This window comes from Hippocampus comes, unplaced genomic scaffold, assembly GCF_001891065.2.
Source record: "Hippocampus comes isolate QL1 unplaced genomic scaffold, H_comes_QL1_v1.1 scaffold40, whole genome shotgun sequence".
NCBI lineage: Eukaryota > Metazoa > Chordata > Actinopteri > Syngnathiformes > Syngnathidae > Hippocampus > Hippocampus comes.
This window is the reverse complement of record NW_017842058.1, coordinates 1,805,356-1,828,209: the sequence shown is the minus strand read 5'-3', so window position 1 is coordinate 1,828,209 and position 22,854 is coordinate 1,805,356. Positions and strand designations below refer to the sequence as shown.

Sequence of the window (22,854 nt, the reverse complement as noted above, 5' to 3'; positions counted from 1 at the left end):
ATTTTTATGAAGGATTTTAATCTGGGAATTATCTAACTTCTATCTAGAAAATATGCGACTGTATTCTTCTCACCAGAAAAAAATATTCAAAAACATTAGAGTTTTTATATCAAGAAACACAACTTCGTTCTTGCAAAATATGACAACTTTAATCTTGAGAGTACACAACTTTTGAAGTTGAAATGTTTGAAAACAAACATTTTAACACTGTCCTAACGTGTTAAATATATACAAATTTATCCTAAAAATATTGTGGTTAATCGCTAAAATATTACATTTTTACCCTGTAAATTAAAAATCTTTATTCATGTATGCTACTTTTACTTTTTATCAGGAAAATATAAAACTTTTCTTTAAAATAACAAATTCTATCTTGAAAATAATTTCTGAAAAATATTTCATTTAAATCTATACTTCTCCCCTCAAAATTCATTACTTTATTCTTTTCAAATTACAACTTTAATTTAAAAAATACACACCGTCTATCAAGAGAAAAATAAAACATATTTTGAAAATATTCTTTAATTTTGAACATATTAATTTTTCTCAAATATAATACTGAATATTGAAAATATATGACTTTTTATTTTAAAAAGAGATGACTTTGTCCATATACTGTAATTATAACTTTAATTTCCAACTTTACTATCAAAAAAATTTGTATCTCACGAGATTACGACTTAACTAAAGAAAGGCTACATACTTTATTCATCCACAAGGGAAACACAGCTTTGTTTTAAATCTTGATAAATAACTAGAAAATACAGAACGATATTCCCGTAATATTTTGACTGTACTCTAGAAAATACACAACTTTTTTTCTTGAAAGTAGATAACTCTCTCAAAAATATCCCACTTTTTTTCGTGTAAAATTATGTCTTCAGTCTCACGGTGCCATTTTTTCTCTCTTTTTTACTGTATGACTCGAATATTCCTTAGTTGAATTTCGTGTTGTATTATGTGAATAATAAAGAGGCGAAGATGAGTGACAGTCGGTAATGAATGGCCGGCCACCAGGCTTCCTCGTGAGCCTGGTATAGCCCCGCCCTTCAATGGCCATATTGGGAAAACTTCCGCATTCCATGGAACGCATGGAGGCGGTATGAATGACGTCCCCTGATGCCACCTGTTTCTGAATGGGCTGTCTTGGCTTGGTGGCTTGTGCTCCAGTCAGTCGGTCGGTCGGAGGCTCGTCGGAGGTCGAGTGGGAGAGAGTCGAAAGGATTCACTTTATTTCCGAAAGCATGGAGCACCGGCGCCTTCACTTACTTGTGTTTTTATTCGTCAACGCCATATTCGTCAGCCTCCAGTCGAGAGAAGGTGAGTGACTTTTGCTTGCAAAAATAAAAAATATAGCTTGCTTTTTAGCCTGACACGTGAGTCAGGACTTCGGAATGTCAGCGTCCGGTGTGACGTTTTCTCGTTTTAATCCACTATCGAACTAACTTCTCAAGAAAAAAAAACTGTCTTTGTCAGTACTTTCCTTTTAATAAAAAAGTAACTCTCTCCGACTCCTTTTAAACGTTGTGTACAGCGAAACAACTGATGAAGACAAATTGGGACTAAAATCCAGACGTTTTAACATGGGAATAGTTTGTGAGTGGCGTCAGTGAGCCTCGGGGCGTGGGAGCACCTGTGCGCGATGCCCCGACATGTTTCACTCCTACTGTAGTTTCACTTCAAACTGCACACTGTATGCGGTGTACCCACGCCTTTTTCCAGACACGATTAGAGAAGTTTCTTCACGCTTAATGGTGTGTTGAATCACACCGACATGCTTGATTAGACTGTCAATGGGGCTGGCATGTGTGACCCCTGAACTCCCCATAAAAGCTGATGGTTCCCTGAACGCAGCACGTGCGTTGGACTTTGTTCTACTTCCAGAGGCACAAACAATAAACATAAACAATAAAGACAGAAAAAAAATACAAGACACAATATCTTTACATTTACCAATCTCATAGCCGAAGCACGTAACCGCATGCTTTTTTTTTTAAATCTTGCTTTTGGAGACCAATTATGTGTCCCAAATGACTAATTGATATTATCATTATTGTTTTAAATATTGCTTAGTCTTAAATCTGGGTAGTTGGATTCTTAATCCCAAGATTGGTTTAAACAGAGGTCCCCTATACAAGACGGAGTTCACCCCCCCCCCCCAGACACCTTCTGTAGCGTGTAGCATGAAAGCCAGAGAGCTGTCTTGGGTCAATGGCAAGCAACTGTGAAGCACAACGGTGTCCTCAAAGTTGCAATAGGAAAACTAAATTTAACTTTTTCAGAAAAGTCTTTTTTTAGATAAAAGTTGTAATATTACTAGAATGAGGTTGTTGTTTTCACCCCGCCTCTCCAAAAAAACCCTCCTGTATATTTAAGTCAAGTTGTCATACTACTGGAATAAAGACCTATATTCTCCCAAAAAAAAGTCATTTACTTTTTAAATCAAATATTTACCAGCGAATAAACTGATACATTTTAGTATAGTTTAGGGCTGCAACTAACGATTATTTTAAAAATCAATTAATCTGTTGATTATTATGTCAATGAATCAAATAAAACAGATGTGTTTATTCAAAAACAGGTCACTGTTTCAAAATGGCAGTGGAGAAAATGCACAAACAAAAATTATTATTATGCACTTAATGGTTTAGTAACATGTCTGTAATGTGTCGTAAAATATGCAAAAACGTTTTTGTTTTTCAAAGTAAAAGCAAATTTTTACATGATTTAAAACAAAGATAAGTCCGCCCTCATGGATGACTACGGAAATATGTAGCGTATAGGATAGTACTTACTGTTGATTCTGAGAATTTGGAACATTTTAAATGAAAAAAGGTATCTATGCGATTCGATGTTCAAAAACAATTAGCAATTAATTTGGAAATCAATTTGGAACCAACATGAAAACCGGAGAGCTGTGAAAAACAAGCAATTATGAAAGCCATCTCACATATTTATCCTATCCACGACAGGACTTGACAATGGATAACTAAACTTTACCAGCACTCTAATAAAGTCATAAATACAGTGAATATGAATATGAAAAACAATTATACTCCATAAGCTGCATAACCACATATTATTATGCCACACGCCATTCGCAGCCTTAAAATGACGGGTTCCGCCATAAACGGAGGACCCCCAGTCATAATTATATTTCCTCTTTTTTTTTTATCTCATCTTTAATAGCCCCTTATTTGTTTCTCATAAAGTGATGAAGTGCGTTAGTACTGCCAGCATGCGAGCGCTCGAAAGGATTCCGAAATCCCATGACTCGTCACTTCTTCTCCGTCTCTTAAAACGCTTTAATTTCAATGCCACAAATGTAAGTTGGTACTCCACAGTAGTATTTTTCATGTCGGTGTGGATGGATTAATAAGCTGTTTATAACTCATTTCTGCGTGTGTCTACAGAAGTATTGCTGGACATGAGGTCTTCAGGAGGAGAGCTGGGCTGGCTGACGCTGCCATATGAGAACGGGGTGAGTATTTATACCCCGAGCAGCATTTTAAAAACCTCTAGGTCAAAGACTTTCTCTTCTCTGATGTATTTACAGTTTAAAGATGTTTAAAAGGGCCTCTCGGCTTGTGCTATACGTGTCATTGATCATTATTGGCATCTGGATGATGTTTCTGATGTCGGTATGTCGTAAATATGCAAGAATCTGATTCAATTATTATTATTATTATTATTATTTTGACCACACATGCATTTCAAGTGACACACATCCAGTATGACGGTGTTTACACTGACGGAACACAAAAAAACAACCTTTATGCACAATTCCGTAATCCAAACTACACATCAATTAACAACGGGCAGTGACATCAGGAAGCAAACGATACTGCATGGATAATACAAATATCACATTTGACATCGCGTTTAATTGTCCTGTGCTGATTTTTTTTTCCCCTATTGATTTAAATGAGGGGACAGTAACTCCACTGTCCATTTAGCTCACTGTGTTTAAATGCCATGGGCACATCTACTGTGGAATATTTAGACCATATTTCTCAACGGTTTATCTGTAGTTTAGATTTACAGCGGATTTTTGTCAGTGTGTCTATTTGTGCTTTGTGTTTGGGCTGACGTGCACGTATGTATACGCGACGCCAATGATCGATGCATCGTGATCATGTCAAACATGCTTTGACATGGTAGATCCAAACTGTGTGCTTACTGCATACGCATTGCAAGCTATCCAATACATGGTGGCTTTTGATTCACATTTGGTCTTGTTCCGGTCTGAATGATATCCAATATGCCGTGACGCACATTCCGATTGTGCCACCTGAGAGCAAAACACCGGAATTGTGTCACTTGAACCAATCCAGCTAATGTGTCCCGCCGAGACATATAACAGCAGCTTTGCGTCATTGTAGTTATACCAGACCCGGAAACATCCGCCTATCTATAGTCGAGTGGTTTTCAGGCTGGGGGTGCAAGTCCGAAAAGATTCCAACATGTGTTTTATGGTCCCGGGATTCCCTTGCCTGTCGGAAGTTTGTTTTTATCTCTGTGTACTTTGTACCTATCACCTTCACTCATAATCTTGTGAAGTGGTTTCATGTTCAGGTCTTGAACAGTGGATGGAAAAAGTCTACACACCCCTGGTCAAATGCCAGTTTTTTTTCCGTTCAGTATAAACAAATCTGAGTTACAGATAAATCATTTCTGTGTTGTGTCCTGGAATTTGTACAACTTGTTCGAGAAAAAAATCTTTGAGTGTGTAAGTGCATACTCCATTTAAATTCATCTCTTCTTTTATTAATTATAGTTTTATCTGTTGTTTTATTGTTTTGTTCTTGATTGTAAAGTGTCATTGAGTGTTTTAAAAGGCGCTTATAAATAAAATGTATTATTATTATTATTATTATTAAATATAAACAAGTGAGATTATGAAGGCTGCAGAGTGTATACACTCTTTTGTAACTGGCATGTTGCTGTGTTCAAACCGAACCAAACCTGCCAATATTTAAAGTGATTCTTATTCAACCCAAATAAATGTCATATGTCCTATTAGGCTTTCGTGGGCCTTTCCTTGACTTTCTAGCAGAAGGCTGAAGCCTTTCTGCTAACACTGCCAGGTATTTCAAACTGTTCATAATTTCTTCCAACTTGTCTGAGGTAGCAGATGAAGACAAAAAGCCCCAAAGCATGATGCTGCCACCGCCATGCTTCACTCGAGTCACAGTATGATGTCCTTTTGTGGAACATACCTTTTGGCATTATACTTAGTTTCATCGGAACTTTTCAAAATCTTCTGAAAGATGTTGCGTTGCGCATACCAAACCAATGTTGTGTGTCAGGACCATCGTCATCTAGCGACCTTGTCTATTAGTAACAGTCCCCTGTTTGATCCAATTTTGAATTTACCCTTATTTACCTCCCGATACCAGATAAACTAACACCCCACAAAGCACAGTACTACTGCCAGGAATGCGAGTGCTGAAAAATGACTTTGACTCTCGCGACTCGTCACCGCTTCTCCGTCTCTCCAAACTCTTTAATTGCAATGCGGCAGTGACTATAAAGCGCAATTAACTGCCACAAATGTTAGTTGGTATTCCACAGTAGTATTTGTTGGATTTGTGTGTGCGTCACAGTCTCTCTCACACACACACACACACACACACACACACACACACACACACACACACGCCCCCTCGTGTGTTACTGGAAAACCACACACGTCGACACATGTCTGGCCCAATAATGCTAACGTGTGGAAAAGAAGCTCAAACTCACGAACTGTGCTTTATTTGCTTCTTAGTACACCAAAGAAGTAGGGTCACATCTCCAGTGATGGGAAGTAATAAAGTACACATACTTGGCTGTAGTAGAGTACTGAGTGGATTTACAAGAAGTCTACACAGCCTTGTTCAAATGCCAGGGGTTTGTGAGGTCAAAAAAATAGGACTAAGATGAATTGTTTCAAAACTTTTTCCACCATTAATATGATCTATGACCTTTGGGAAAAATGGGCAAAAGGTTGAACCTTGGTTTCATTGAAAATTAACATGTTGTAGGTCCCTAATGGTGGGAAAAAAGGTTTTGAAATGATTGACCTTGGTTTCTTTTTTTTTTATGTCGCAAAACCCTGTCAATTAGATGGGTGTGTGTAGACTTTTTATGTCCGAGGTATATTTACACGCCGCTCCTTTTGTCATTCTGAACAAAGACAAACCGGTCAAGGTGTCTTTGTTCTTTTTTTATTTATTTATTTATTTTTTATCATTAGCTAATTTGGCATTTTTGGGTGCGTTAGAACACATTGTTTTGTCAGCAAAAGACCAGCCAACAAATTGGGTGCAGTAATTTCAAAGGAATTTTTCTTTTTGTATTCAATATTTTCCTTTTGTGCTTAAATATTGTTCAGAGTTTTACTCTTTGACGTCAGGTGTTTGATTCAGTATGACTACTTTTGCTTTTTTTTATTTTTCATGCAAGTATCTGTTCATTAGTTTGAGTATTTTGCCCCCCCTGCAACTCTATGAAACACAGCCTCAAAGTTCATGTTTTTTTTTTTTTTTTGGTCTTCCAGTGGGAGATCGTCCAAACGGTGGTGAACGGCTCGCTCTTCTACACCTACAGCGTGTGCAACATAGACGCCGTGGACCAGGACAACTGGTTGCGCACGACATTCATCCAGCGGCGTCCGGGCGCCACACGCGTTTCCGTGGAGCTCCGCTTTACCGTGCGTGACTGCAACAGCTTTGGCGGCGCCTCCGTTTCCTGCAAGGAGACCTTTAACTTCTTCATTTACGAGACGGACGCCGATGTGGGCACCAACTTCCGCAAGGGCCAGTTCCGCAAGGTGGCCACCATCGCTCCGGATGAAGTGACACGAGACCAAGTTGTCCTGGTCAACACCGAGACGAAGACGGTGGGCCCGCTGTCCCGGAAGGGCTTCTACCTGGCCTTCCAGGACATGGGCGCCTGCGTGGGGATCCTCTCGGTGCGCGTGTACTACAAGACGTGCCCGTCCACCGTGCAGAGCCTGGCAGCCTTCCCGGAGACGGTGGCCAACGGTCTGCGGGAGGTGGAGGGCGCCTGCGTGGAGAACGCCATGAGTCAGTCCACCCCACGCATCTTCTGCACCGCAGAGGGCGAGTGGGTGGGTCCTGTGGTCCACTGCGAGTGTTTCGCCGGCTACGAACCCGTCGGGGACTTGTGCCAAGGTAGGGAGGCCGATGGCGTGCCACATCTTCATGACGTACAAGACTCAAAGTAGAATCAAAAGGCATCACAGATGCCGCCGCATTGGCAGCGTGTGTAAAGAAATGTTCATTAACTCGTCTGGTTTGTTTTGGGAAGTCTGACACTCACAAAGCCTCCAAATGCCTTCAAGGAAGTCATGCTCGGGCAAATTAGCCATAGAAAAGGGTGGATGCCTAAACCCTTTTGTTCTTTATTTAGATTGGAGGCAGTTATGGATTATAATATTTTCTCATTTCCGGATTGTCACATTCCTTCAGCCATCTTGCCGTAAGATCTCGTAAAAAGTTAAGCCAAGTCTTGATGTGGTCGAGGGAGACGTATGCTGCATCGCGCCACAAAAGAGGTCTACTTTTAGCACGTTGTACTTATACGGGAAAAGAACAACAATGCTCCAAGTCCTCTGTGGGGATGAAAGAGCTGCTTGAAGCTGGGAAAAGAAGCAGAACGCCTCTCAAAAGCGGATTTTTTTTTTTATTTTATTTTATTTTATTTTTTTGCACCTGCGTTATGTGGAGAAAAATAGGAAGTCACCATCTTCATCGCCCCTTGGTAATTGTTTGAAAAAAATGCATTTGCACTTGTACAAATGTATTGTTCATGTTAATTATAACCTCATGTAATCTTTTGTTTTAGTACAAAGATGAGAATGTAGAACTTGGCTCTGTGGTAGAGTGCTTGGAGCCCAACCCAGCGGTAGGTTGCTGGATCTCCAGCCATTGCGAGCATGTCGAAGTGCCCTTGAGCAAGATACTGAACCCTCAGTTTCTCGTAACGCTGCACCATCAGTAGGTAAATGAGGTAACAGTGTGAAGCGCTTTCAGTACCCAAGGTAGAAAAGCGCTATACAAATGGCAGCCCCTTTCCGCTTTACAAGGCATTGAAGGGAATTTTGAGATTCGATTTGTAAACTTACGAGATTGGAAGTTTATGTGAACCAGACGTACTGTACTATATATGCAGAAATGTTGCGCAATGTCATCCCCTGAGGAAAGAGCGGCAATTCAATGGAAAAAAACCCAAAAACAAACAGAGGTGTGAGACTAAAAAGACATAGTTGCGGCGTGCCTACTGTATGCTCTGTGAAAAACGGTCTTTCTTTGGCATGCTGGGGTGTGGTGTGTGTGTGTGCGTGTGTGGAGGAAGTGTGGGGAGGACAGTGGCGAGCACAGGAAGGAGGGAGGAAGGGCACGGGGTGGTGCGGGGATTTCTGAAAGGAATTCTTTCACCCTGGCGTCACCTGCTGCACTGATTGACTAAAGGAAGGCCCGTGTGAATTTGTCTCGGGCGCCTACCTGAAACGTTTTCTGTCCCCCTTCCGCCAGTATTTTGTTTCTGCCCGTCGCCCGGGCAACCGTAACCGCAGATTACAGGGATGGGGCCCCGGCACGCCTCTCTTAGTCAGGGCTGCGGTTTATGACTCCTGCTGTTTTCCAGTCACCTTGACTGGCAGCGTCTCCATTCCTTCCATGTGAACAGATCATTCATAGCGGTGACGGGTCGGCGCTTCAAAGAAGGGACGCTTCCACTCACTCGCAGGGAAGGATGAGGGTGGAGGAAGTCCAAGGCAGAGGAATGTTTCTCGCCCCGACTGCTGACAGACTCTGAGCTCCGGAAACAGACGTTGTGCATGAATAGCTAGAGAGGAAGACAGGAAATATTTATGAGGGATCAGAATGATTTCATAGCCGGGAGTTAGACCTGATATTGTACATTAGGAACAAGGTTGTTGGATTTTAAATCAGCCCTGGCTTCCTCCCACATTCTCAAAACATTCAATTTAAGTTCATGGAATGGAAGACTCAAAAATTTCGATTGGTGTGAATGTGAGTCTGAATTGTTGGTTGTCCTGGAATTGACGAGCGACCGGGCCATGCGTGTTTCCTGCTTCTCTCACCCAAACATGAGTTTTGACCAGGTAATAAGGGCGAGGCCGATGGAAAATGGATTCGTGGTTGCTTCCAATTAAAATAAATAAACATGCAAAATCCTGATTAGAAAGGGTACTTATCTAATAATGACACAATTATACAGTACAGTACTCTGAGATGAAGCAACCTTTGTGTGGAATTCTTGAATCACCCATTTTAATAACAGTGTGATGTGGTAAGGAGGGAGTCAAATTAACCATAAACCATTCCACTTGATAATACCCATTAAAAATACTTTGCATTGCTTGGGTTGATGTAGCCCAAAAAGTATTTGTGAGGAGCTGTTACTCTGCAAGGAATTTACCAATGCATTCCCTGTACCATATTATAAATTGTGCTGGTCTGTATATGAATAACTGGACAAGAAGTCCTTTTTCAAACATGAAATGAAATGGATTGAAACGCGTTTATTCATCATAAGGTATGAAAATTAGATTCCCATTTTTATCAAATACCATGAAAAACATTTTTTTTTTCCTCAAACTCTGATGGTGACAGGAGCAAGACTGCGGGCGTTTTGTTCCACGCTAATGCAGCGACTTCATTCCGGGCTTTAGGTGTCAGAGAAAGTGATATTCTGGAAGACTTACGGTCCCGCATGTGTCTCGCAATGAAGAGCGCATCTGTTGTGGGAAAAGGAAGCAGGCTGAGAAGGAATGCCGACTGACACAAATAAGCAGGTTGTCTCGCAGCGGACCAACAGTTGGCACATGAAGGGGAGGTTGGTTTCCGTCGCTGCTTAGTTAGGTGTGGAGTGTAATTTAGTCAAGAGGATTAGTGGAGTAACAGGACAGCTGTTACGTGGCCCTGCTTTACCTCCCCTCGGGTCCTTTCATCCGGCAGTTAACACACGCAACGAGCCGACTAATCCGTGTTCCCACTCATTAGAACAATGGCAGCCAAAGCCCAGATTCAATTAACAGATGCACCGGTGCGGAACGCAAGTCCTTTTCACGTGTGCGCCATCATCCAAAGGGAGTGTGGGGCAATTAGAGGCACAAGTTCCATCAACAAGTGACCATACGATTCAGTTCACTCAATCGGCGTGAGTAGATTGTCCAAACGCAACTTGCTGTGTGTGTGTGTGTGTGTGTGTGTGTGTGTGTGTGTGTGTGTGCATTCGCAGCGTTGCACACATGTCGCCATTTTACAAGCTGCAATGACTAATGCAACGTATTTATGGCACCACTCCATCCAGTCTTGCCAGACAATAGATGAATAGAGCCGAGAGTTTCTTTGCGCCGTGACAGAAGTCCTAGCACTCGGGCTCAAGATTAAAATGGGCTGGTCTCCTTTTCTCATGCGAAGAGACCCCCCCACACTCCCGCTGAGTGACTCCCCAGAGAGAACTTCTGTTTGGTGCTCCAGTCCGCATCCCTTCCTCCCCTTTTAAGGCCTTCTATTCATCCTCCTGCTCAACTCAACCTGCTGCTTATCCTTCACCATGGTGATACTTGAGCCGCCTTTCTGCAAAATGGTACAATCCAGTAGTGATTGCCGCGGTATGCTTTGGAATGGTAAACAACGATAGCGTAATGTCAAGTTGTCGGAATGGTGCAGATGAATATTTTTTCGGACAATTACAGGGCCCGTGTCGATCGCAAAGCCCAAGGGCATGCAATCCACCGCGTCTTTTTTGTGGCCCGCTAAAGTCAAGGCAAGTTTCTTTCTATAAACCTTCATCACAAAAGAGTCTCAAAGGGTTCCACAAGCCCACAGTTCACAAAAAGCAATGACATCCCCCAGTCAAAATCCCCCAAGAGGGCATGGAAAAACTCAAGAAAACCCAATTGAGGCATGGGAGGGGAGGGGGGGGGGACCTTAGGGGAAGGGACCACAAATTGAAGGGTTCCCCCGCTTTGAGGATGGCCAAACTACACTGGATGCACAACGTCAATCACATGGTATCATGCTCTCCAACGATACACCATGAGAGGCCTTTTAATGAAATGAAGTGCTGCAGGTCGATGCTTGAATCCTCCACAATGACATTCTTACTTGTCTCCACTTGGAGGCGGGGTGGGAGAAGCGGCATGTAACTGGCCAAAAATTCAGATGTCGGGGGTGTGAGGCAGGGCTAAATGGATTTGTTCTTTTCATTTTCAGAAGAAGTCTGTACAAGAATTGCTTATTTTCATTCCTTTTGAACAAATATCAAAATTTTTTTTTTTTTAAACCAAATCTCTTCTTAACACACTTTACAGTACATTGAATTGAACCGGATTCATATTGAGCTGTCACTCGTCCATGACTTCTGATTTTAAACTCAGTTTATTGTTATGAATAGAATCATATGAAGGAAATGCTGGGGCAGTTGTGTATACAAAGTAATTTAAGGAGGTGATGAAACATTTACAGGATATGCTTTTAAGAGTCACAGTTTCCCCCCTGGGGGAAACTTCACTACAATGTGGGCTGAGTCGGGCACAGGTTGATGACAAAGCACTGTTTTAATGACAGTAACGTAATCCCAATTTGTAGTGTATAGTATTCTGGGCCTGGAAACGTACCTCTATCTATAGAGTGGTTTTCGTTCTAAATAAAGACCCAGGACATGGCTCGGCATATCGTCCAAAAAGATCCGAACACGTGTTGTATGATGGAGGGATTTCCTTGCCTGTTGAAAGCTTGCTTTCATCCGAAAGTACTTTGTCCATATCGTATACAGTAGTTATGTCGTGTAGTCAACAATCAACAGTCAAGTTGGGAATGAAGAAACGCAACCTCATCTTCAGTCCAGGCTCCTCTCTTGAAAGAAGAATTGCTGCCGGGTGCAACGAGCAGATAGACGGCCTGTAAATACAAAGTGTGCAGGTGCTGTTGTTGTGTTTCCATAAAAACTGGAAAAGGGGCTTCAACAGGGTTTCCTCTTCTTCTTTCCTCTACATCCCTCCTCATTTAACTCTTCACCCTTGCCTGTCATAATTTGCAACGAATGGAAGGGAAGAGGAAAGAGAGGAAACATCAGTCTTAGACCGTCCGTACGGTCCTCATGACGACCACTTTTGTTCCATCCGCGCTTTCATTAACCTCCCGTGCCCTGGAAAAGCCGCTCGCTTATCGCTTTTGCTAAGATGTTCATCACGGTATGCCACCGGTGTCCGATGTGCCATTTCCTTTGGCAAAAACACTTCGATTACAGGGGAAGGTGATGTCTGGGATAGTTATGTTTGAATGCACGAGGACGTCACCCGAATTTGTACATACTGTAAATCAAATGGCTCTGTAATGTATCACTAACCGACACTAATGCACTAGTAAAGTCATAATTGCAGTAATGATGACAACGAAGGTCTTATCTTGTTACAAAGGAACTATGTTGACAGAGTTTTTTTTTTTGTTCATGACGGGCTCTGTCCCTATTAAGGGCGTAATCATCAAATGAAAAAAAAACTGTTCATTACACTGAGTGTGTCTTCTTGTTACGCGTTATAATATAGACTCGCGCCGCTGAACAAACTAGTCCATTGTGTGGAACCTCGAAAGTTGTATGTCGTAAACCGAGGATCCGCCAGAGGGCCTGAATGGGGAGTTCACAGTTAAGAAGGCAGATCGCATAACTTGATGGATTGAATGCTCGGGTGTCATCCGGGCCAAGTCGTCAACGCGTGACCTGAGACGAGGCCTTCAGGTGGAGAAGGCAAGTGGGGGCACATTGCGGAGGGAAATGCCTTTTCATTCCTCGCCATACAAAAGCTCAGTGATTACAGGTTACTCGCAACAAAAGCTTCCTGTTCGGCGGAAAGGCCCAACATTACGCACACTGCCTCATTGTTTTTCTTTTGTTCCGTCATTCCTTCTGTTTTTTTTTCCCCCTCCCTTAAATGCACGTCATCGTCAACTGAAGTGAGTAGAGGCGTACGTACGGATGACTAAAACCTGGATTGATCTTTTTAGATGTGTGTACATGACAAAGTAAGACTCGCTGTGCGTGCTTACATTTTTAACGGTGTGTGTGGTCTTCTTGAGATGATCAACAAGGCGCACCACACGCAGCGGTGTCCGCTTGCCTGATTTCCGTGCAGGCGGCGTGGGTGCCACTCAGTGCCAGAATGGTTGTCCATCGTTATGCGTGCCCCGTGGTTGGCTGGCAAGCGGCCCAAGGTGTAGTCTGTATTTCACCCCAAGTCGACTGGGAAACACTCCAGCTCTCAGCGACCGAATAGAAACTGAATGGCCTTTAATATTCAACAGGATTAATACATCATTTCCACGTATTGGTTTTGACCGTTTTTTTAATCAGATCTGTAACTTTTAGCGCAAGGCAGGATCAATACGCAAATTCAGCCCCGATACTGTATTGATATGAGAGTACCCTGCTTAGTGGATAAAGGACAGGACATCATGTGAAATTTCAAAATGGAAGCCACTGTTGGAAAATGAGACACCATTCAGGACCTTTTGTGTGCGCCTCACCGAAAATCCTTTTGTGTTTTGACACAGAATGCAAGCCGGGCTACTTCAAGCCATCCGTGAGCCCTGAGCTGTGTCTGGTGTGTCCCGACAACACCAGGCCCTCTGCGGCCGGCGCCACCAGCTGCGAGTGCGAGGACGGTTTCTTCCGTTCGCCGTCAGACCCGCCCACGTCGCCTTGTTCCGGTAAGACTTCCTTCCGCTGACTGATACTGTAACACAGTTGAGCATACTCGGGATGTTTGGGCTAACTCCTCGGATTTCCCCTAATAGCGCCTCCCAGTGCTCCGCGTGACCTGATTGCCACCACGCTGTCTACTGACGGCCGGCTGCAGCTGTCCTGGAGTTCGCCGCTAGTGACGGGGGACCGCGCCGACCTCACCTACAGCGTGCTGTGCGAGCAGTGCGACAGGGCCTCGTGCTCTCCCTGCAGCGAGAAGGTCCACTTCGAGCCCGGCCCCGCCGACCTGCAGGACACCGAGGTCATAGTCTGCGACCTGGACTCGCATCTCAACTACACGTTTACGGTGGAAGCGCACAGCGGGGTGTCCCAGTACGGCGCCGCGAGGCCCGCCACCAGCATCACCGCCGCTCTGGACTATACTGGTGAGCTAAGGCTTATTTTAAGCTTGATTCCATCCTGTTTCCCTTCTTAGATTTATCTTGATCTCATTATTGTTAAGGTTGAACAATAGCAACATTTTTGTGTCCAGATTTTGAAAAGGTTTGACCTTTTCAAAGTGCGGTTGCGTTCAGCATTGCTGATGGTGCCATAATACTCAGAAAGAGTTCATTTTAAAACCCTGGAGAACCCACGGGGTCAAATTTGGCCCCTATAAATTCTGCTACTCAAATGCTACCCTTAAATCCCAAAGGGTCATATAAAGCATTGAATATTTGAAAAAAACATATATTTTGGTCTTCAGTGAACATATTGCAGTCATTTAATGTATAATTCATCATTTTCCAAAGAAGAAAAAGGTTCTTGGGTTCTCCAGGGTGAAAAATAAAAATAAACTAACCAGACACGGCGCCCGACAGGGAGTCCTCGGTTTACGATGCAATGCGGTTCATGCGACGACAATGCAAACATTTTTACGCAAGTCGGAATGCACCGTAGTCTCTCGCTATCCAATTCTAATGCCGTTGTTCAGTCACTCTTACGGTAAATATTTGTTAGAAAACATGATGCCCACTCAAACGCAATGGATGACAAATGTCCGTGACCGCTTCTGCTGCACACATGACTCGTCTCGTGAATAATGTTCCATTTGTGCTTTTTCACCTCCTGACATTTAGTCTGAAACTTGTCAGCCAGTCAGAGGTGTTCCGGGAATAGCAGACAAAAATCATACCTTTTTGGGTTTTTTTTTTTTTTGCTCTGGAGGTTTCTCATCAACTATAAGTTTAGAACATTGGATATGCGTGTTTGAATAATTCTAGACACGGAATTGGAAAAATGAAAGAGCAAATATTGTTTGAACACAACTTCTTACAGTGTTTTGCCACTGCCGTGTGTCCTTTCCAATTAAGATAGTCCAGAAATAATAATAAACACTAAAAGAAATGTGTCCAGGGTCTGAATAGTTTTGGGCCGATTTTAATGTAGAAATGCTTTCGCCTTCAACATGTCGCTCGCCCTCAAACCTTAAGACAGTGTTTTAAACATATTTGGAAACAGTTAGCTTTCCCCACAAGGGAAATTCATGCCACCCACTGAATCCCAAAAAGTCTCATTCCAAGAAGGCCCACGAGTGCGATGCGTCACTTACTGTTGTTTTTGTTCCGTGCCTCTCGCCGACCATTCGGGCAGATCCCCCAAAGGTGACGTTGATCCATCTGGATGATCGCAGCCCCACCAGCCTGACCCTGTCCTGGACTCTGTCTCGCCGACCTCCGGCGCACATCAGTCATCGCTATGAGCTCATGTACCGCAGAAAAGTAAGACAGAGTGCTTTTTACGAGATTCCATCATTGGGGCTCCTCCACCTTTTCCCGGGAAAACGATCCTAATCCTAATGCACCTTTCGACCTTTTGTTCTTTTGAAGGACGGTGACGGGGAGCGTGACGTAACCACCTACACGGTCCTGATCCTGGACAAGAACTCCGTGCACGTTAATGACCTCACGCCAGACACGGCGTACCTGTTCCGGGTGCAGGTGCTCAGTTCTCAAGGGAACCCCGGAAGCTACAGCGCGGAGTACGAGTTCCATACTTCCCCACGAGGTAACACAGCTCTCACGCCTCAAATCAAGTCTCTTTCATTCAGAATAGCCTCTGGTGGTAGATGTTTGGTTACTCCCTTTGCGCTTGCGTCGGTTTTTCTCCAGCTACTCCGGTTTCCTCACACGTTCCAAAAACACACATTCAGTGAAGACTCTAAATCTGGGGTCACCACCTCCTGTCCTCGAGGGCCCCTATCCCGCACCTTTGAGATATTTCCCTCCTCCAACACACCTGATTCAAATGATCAGCTCATCAGCCGGCTCTCCAGAAGCCTGATAACAATCCTGATCATTTGAGTCAGGTGTGTTGGAGGCGGAAGGATCGAAAACAGCAGAGCCCAACCAGTCGATCGCGATCGCCCCGTAGCCCGCAGACTGGTCCCAAGTCGATCGCGAGTTGTGTAGGGCGAATTGGGCGGGGGGGAGATTTGTGTGTCTGTGTGCTTGTTATTAATATTAGATATTTTTGTGTCAGTGTAGACTTACGCATCGGTTTCACTTTCACGAAAAAAAATAAAAATAAAAACACTGGTCACCTTTAACCTACGGTGACACGTGATCTGCATCACTGGAAGTTGTTTGAGGTCAGCAGTCTGTGATTGCAACTTGCGATCAGAGCTGTTGCAATATATGATTTTTTTTGTTTGTTTGTTTGTTTTTTTTTTTTTTATGACTATTGCTCTCAGTCAAAGTTTGTTTCATCTGCAATTCGCCGATGGAAAGGGCAAAGAATGGGAATCTGGAGCGCCAAGAGAAGCATTTTAAAACACGTGAGCTACAGCAGTGATAGTTCATGCAGTTAAAGTGTGTCCCATATCTCCGCGTCCGGTCTCTACGAAGGAAGGCAGTGATTTGCTTTTCACCAACACTTGTATCTATTTTTCTGGTGCGCGCACATGAGCGTGCGTACGTGTATGCGTGCACGTGTGGTAATGCGTCAATCAGGGGAGACTGGCTGCTTGAAAAGTCGATCTTCAGTCAAAAAATGATTGGGCACCCCTGATCTAAAACATGCAGGAGGGGGGGTCCCTCGAGGACCAGAGTTGCTGACCCCTGCTCTGAATTATCCATCGCTGTGAATGTTTGCTTGTCTCCAGTAAACAGTATGTGCCCTGCGATTGGCTGGCAACCGGTCAAGATGGCTTTGCTTAGTTTTATTGAATTTCTTTTTTTTCAACAGCGGAATCTCGGGTCCAAAGCCCCTCCACCATGGTGATGGGGGCGGTCGCTGGAGTCGCAGTTGTTCTGCTCGTGGTTGTGGCTGTCCTGCTGCTACGCAAAAGGTTGGTCTAGAATGCATTTAAAGAGTGTGGGACTGTCATTTCAGGCTCGAATGATGGCATGACTCATTTTTTTTTTTTTGAAGGGTTGGGGTGTTGGGCATTGGTGGCGTTTCGGTTTTTATGGTATTTTTTGAGCGTAAACCCCGTGAAAAATGGCGATTACTGTCTACTGGTATGAAAGTTTAGAGGGATCTTCTCCAACCAAACTGCAGTCTATAACATTCCTGTCTGTATTATGTGCACTACCTCTGTAATTATTCTTTTTTTTTTTTCCTCCCACTCAGGAGACTGCGAGCTCATCGTCGGGGAGGCTCCGAGGATCCCTACTTTTCAGGTAGACGCTCAATTCGAACATCCATTTGTAATTTGAAAGACAGTTACACGGTCTAAAACTCATTTCTTTTCCCCTCAGATCAGCTAAAGCCTATTAAGACTTACGTGGATCCACACATGTACGAGGACCCCAACATCGCCATCCAGAAGTTTGTCACAGAAATCGACCCGAATGCCATCAGCAAGCAAAAAGTCATTGGCGTGGGTGAGTGTTAAGATCGCCTACCTGCCATCCCACAACGGCCCCAAGTTCAAAGTGTAACCGTGTGTTTTACCCGTCAACCAGGAGAATTCGGCGAAGTGTTCCGAGGTGCGATGAAGTCCCCCGCTCGAGGGGAGGTGGCCGTGGCCATCAAGACCCTCAAGCCGGGCTACTCTGAGAAGCAGAGGCAAGACTTCCTGAGCGAGGCCAGCATCATGGGCCAGTTCTCGCACCCTAACATCATCCGCTTGGAGGGCGTCGTCACCAAATGTGAGCCTAAAACAAAGGAATAAATTTTTTTTTTTTAAAAAAGTCCATGTCATAAATCTCTCACTTGTTTCTCTTGCAGTCAAGCACGCCATGATAGTAACGGAGTACATGGAGAACGGAGCTCTCGACATCTATCTCAAGGTACCAAGGAGATGTCAAATGGATTTGACCATACTATTGTCGGTCCTCAGTTTATGACGGCCCCGACATCTCGAGATAACAACAATAAATTACTTTGCAGCGGAGTAAAAAAAAAAAAATGTCATTGCTCGGTTACCGCCAAACGTCCTACTTTTCATTTGATTGTTTTGTATCCACGGCTTACAAGTGTTAGTCAAGGTTTATGACAATTATGACATTTACTACTGCGATATGTCACTGAAAAACGACGGCACGTTCTGACTGACGTACAAACCAGGGTTACATCGATGATCAGAATTCCGTCGTAAATTGAGGATCCTCTGGAATGACATTCAGGACAACGTCTCATTCGATTGCACGGGGGTCTCGAATGCGTCAAGATTCTTTTTCACTCACTTGTTTACCGTTCACACAGGACCGCGACGGTGAGATTCCCACCTACCAGCTTGCGGGAATGCTGCGCGGAATTGCCGCCGGCATGAAGTACCTCTCAGACATGAACTACGTGCACCGGGACCTGGCAGCCAGGAACGTCCTTGTCAACAGCGACTTGGAGTGCAAGGTGTCCGACTTCGGCCTGTCGCGTGTCCTGGAGGACGATGCAGAGGGGACGTACACAACCAGAGTAAGTCTAGTCAACTCTTGGTTGTTGTCTTTTTCGGGTCCCCAGCACAACATCCCAGAAACGAACTCAGTAGCTCCCCCTGGAAGATTTAAAAAAAAAAAAAAAAGCACCTGACTTAACTTTCTCATTGACATGGAATTGGTGGTGGGGGAGGCATCTCAAGGAGCAGCCATTTTGCCTCATTCTGCCATTTTCTGTCAACTGAAAATGACGTCACAGTGCCAAAGGGTTCGGTTCACGGCCATCACAGCTCACCAGTTTTGTGGGTTTGGTCATGTGATGTTCGCAAGCCTCCTATTGGAAAGAATTTTGTTTGACTTGACTTCTCCTTCAAGAGGTCTTTCAGTATCTGGATTGTCCTCTCCGTATGACTCACTGTTGCTTTGTGTCTTGACAGGGAGGTAAAATCCCCATCCGCTGGACAGCCCCCGAAGCCATCGCCTACAGGAAGTTCACTTCAGCCAGCGACGTGTGGAGCTTTGGCATCGTCATGTGGGAAGTGATGGCATTTGGCGAGCGGCCCTACTGGGACATGAGCAACCATGAGGTAACGCCGGCTCTGTCACGACCCCCTCGCTGGGGTGAATGATTGTTTAATTTAATCAGGGGGAGGCTCCACCGCTCCTGTTAAACAGCACACGCGCAGCCAATTTGTGAATGCTAAACTGCGTCTCTTTTTGGGCAGGTCATGAAAGCCATCAACGAGGCCTTCAGGCTGCCCGCTCCCATGGACTGCCCCTCGGCCATCTACCAGCTCATGCTCCAGTGTTGGCTGCACGACCGCTCCAAAAGACCCTGCTTCACCGACATTGTCAACATGCTGGACAAGCTGCTCCAGAGTCCGGAGTCTTTGAGCACCATCGCAGACTTTGATCCACGGTATGTGGAGGGGAAAAGAAAAAAAAAAACAGCAGCAGAATGACGTTTGTGGTACACTGCTACAAATGTTATACTGTACAGTACAGTGTTTTTATTATTCGCAGTGTTAATTGTTGTTATTCTTTTGGGGCCACAATATGCGAGAAAACTCACAGAATTTTACAAATGAGGTTATACTGGTGAAAATAGATGTACAGGGTCAGGCAAAATGATCTGACACATTTGTAGGTTAAATAAAAGGTAAATTAAGTAAAGAAACAAAAAAGTGTTTTTATTTTCGAAAAGTACATACAATGCCATTCTGTTTCATTATGTTTTAAAAATTAAATCAGTCAAATGGGACGTTTGCCACGTTTTCTGGAGTTCTGGCGGCGCGAGGTCGGCCGGTTGATTTTCGTTTCAATGCAGATGAAGTAGCTCTGAAGTTGGTAACTCATAACAAGATCGTGTTTTGAGCGAAAACAATGGCGTTGTATGTACTTTTCGAGAAAAAAAAATATATATTTCTTTACTTTATTTAACGTACAAATGTGTCAGATCATTTGTTTCATTATGTTTTAAAAATTAAATCAGTCAAATGGGACGTTTGCCACGTTTTCTGGAGTTCTGGCGGCGCGAGGTCGGCCGGTTGATTTTCGTTTCAATGCAGATGAAGTAGCTCTGAAGTTGGTAACTCATAACAAGATCGTGTTTTGAGCGAAAACAATGGCGTTGTATGTACTTTTCGAGAAAAAAAAATATATATATTTCTTTACTTTATTTAACGTACAAATGTGTCAGATCATTTTGCCTGACCCCATCTTATAGTAGTCACCATGCAACTCCCCTTAGAGCTCACAAATGCCACCCCCCCATGCACATTGTCTTCTATGCTTTGGAATGCCACCCTAGTGAATCAAATGAAATGGTGAAGATGCACGGCGAGTGACCCAAGTGCATGTTGACTGTCCTCTTCCAGCGTGTCCATCCGCTTGCCCAGCACCAGCGGTTGCGACGGCACCATGTTCCGGTCGGTTCCCGAGTGGTTGGAGTCCATCAAAATGAGCCAGTACAACGAGAGCTTTGCCCGGGCAGGGGTCTCCACAATGGAAGATGTGCTCGCCCTGAGGCATGAGTAAGTACAAACGGGACACAGGTGCCCCTGGCGTTTGGTATCGGGCCATTTCTTCGCCAAGACAATCCACCGAGCTCACAAGACTTGCCAGGACCACTCCTGCTCACGTTAGCCTTGCATTGGTGGTTATTAAATTGGCTCCGCCGGCTGTAGCATTTGAAATAATTATGGTGTATCATTTTAAAAAGTGCTTGGGGACCGACAGCCAGTGAAACAGACATAGATAAATTACCCCAAGAAGAGAGTTAATACAGGAATAAAGTCCTATTACCCCCTCCCCCCCCACCCCAAGAAAAAAAGGAGGGTGTAATCAGATTTTATATTTACTTAAGAATAAAGGTGTCCTTTCCAAAATATCTTTGCATTTATTAATATCGAACTTTCTTCCCTTGTTGAAGTTTCATTTTAATATCATACTACAGTTTCTCGAATGAAAGGCATAATATTGTGAGAGGAAAGTTGCATTGCTGAAATTCATTTGTTAAAATAAGACTTTCATCCCTGGTTAAATTAACTTATGGCTTTCTCATAGGATTGACTTTTTATCCCAACAAAATACCTCGTTCGTCGAGAGGATTACTTTTTGTTTCTTGAAAAAATACTTTATTCCCATAACAACTTTTTTTCCTTTCAAAAATGACCAGCAAAATATTACTTTTTATCTCAACAAAATTTCTTTTTTGTGAAGTTTTCAACTTTTCTTTTCTTTGGAAAAAAAAAATCTACTTTATTCTCAAAAATAGGCCAGACTTGAATTCCTATGGCATTTGTGGTAAACATGGTATAGTTTTGTTTGATGGATGTCAGGAATATAAGGAGCTCCTTGGATCCCCCCGCCCCCCCCCCCCCTTACATCCTCTGCACTGCCTAGTTTTGAAACCACACTCTGTACAGTTTGTAACAGTCTCAGAGGCTTAAACTGTCCCCTTACCCCCCTCCCAGGGACATCAGGAACATTGGAGTCCGCTTGCCAGGCCACATGAAGAGGATAGCCTACAGCATCCTGGGACTGAAAGACGAATGCAGCTCCCTCAGCGTGTTCGCAGTGTGACTGAAGCAATCACGCATTTCCACGTGCACTCGAAGCGACCAGGCCACATTAAACCTTGTGGACGACGAGGACTGAAAGTGCAGGGGTAGACCCCCTCGCTGTAAAAAAAAATAAAAATCCAGTGTGGCAAGACTGAACTGGACCCTGGAGGCCACCCGAACAGGAATAAGACTCGAAAAACAATACTTCTTAACCTGACAGCCATGTTGAACATAAGCTTGTTGTGAGCAAACTCAAAGAAACCGGAAGAGAAACAAGAGCGCTTAGGACTTGTGTTGATCTGAATAAGGCTCTTTGTGATTAAGGGCACCTTTTTTTTTTAAGTAAGTTTTCAGGATCAAAACATATATTTTTGTATGTTCTGTAATCGAACTATTTGCAAAGATTATTCCGCTCAGGGTAAAGGATCACACGTTATTGGACTTTGTGTAGTTTGTGCTCCATCTTATGTCTTACTCAAATCATCTTATTTGTTTACATGTCTTAATACAGCTGTAAATGTTTATTTAATATTTATTTTATTTTCTATTTATGGCATTGTTAGACCAGGAAGAATTGTATTGTTGAGCATGTAATGTCGGGCAATTGATTTTGGAGTGTAAATAAAATCAAGAGTTACCTTTATGGTTCTGGTTTGTTTCATTTGTGGTTCTATGACGATGGAAATGGTGCTAAATATTAAAACAGTGACCGCATTCTAACAGTCTCTCATCTGCCACATTAGGGAAACTTGCATATGCAAGGCCAATAATGTCAAAATGTGACAGGGCCATTATTATTCCGTACTGCTGCAAAGAATCACACATAAATTAAATATTCAAACCCCATCATGTTACAGTGGCTTAACTTTTTTTGGGGGTTTTTTTTTGTACATTTGATTTTAGCAGTCAGTCAAGAGAGCCTATGTCTAGACTGCCAATGAATGGCATGTGCACACCACTGCTAATTCATCGCTGTCCAATAGCTTCCCTACCACACCCATTTTCAGAAATAGACAAACAAATATTTCCTTGTTTAATTCTACACGCCGAAGAAATAGTTAATTGCCCCCAATTAACTCCTTGACTGAAGTGACTTGTAGGAAGAACTTTCACCTAAATCCACATTCAATACTTAATCCACCTGGGAAATCTCCTAAATTTCCTCATTTTCAAGAATGGAGGTCAAG

At 43.5% G+C, this 22,854-nt stretch overlaps 1 protein-coding gene across 1 annotated transcript; it reads left to right on the top strand.

Moving 5' to 3' along the window:
* The first annotated feature begins 1,142 nt into the window (after positions 1–1,142).
* On the top strand, positions 1,143–22,310 carry LOC109510663 (ephrin type-A receptor 2-like). The gene is made up of 17 exons (XM_019861152.1): positions 1,143–1,320; positions 3,414–3,481; positions 6,545–7,181; positions 13,593–13,748; positions 13,836–14,168; positions 15,376–15,503; positions 15,612–15,789; positions 16,969–17,071; positions 17,356–17,405; positions 17,484–17,609; positions 17,691–17,876; positions 17,956–18,017; positions 18,433–18,642; positions 19,040–19,189; positions 19,328–19,521; positions 20,480–20,635; positions 21,578–22,310. Exons 1-17 carry the CDS (start codon positions 1,245–1,247, stop codon positions 21,684–21,686), a joined length of 2,922 nt encoding a protein of 973 aa, XP_019716711.1. The 5' UTR covers positions 1,143–1,244; the 3' UTR covers positions 21,687–22,310.
* The last annotated feature ends 544 nt before the right edge of the window (positions 22,311–22,854 follow it).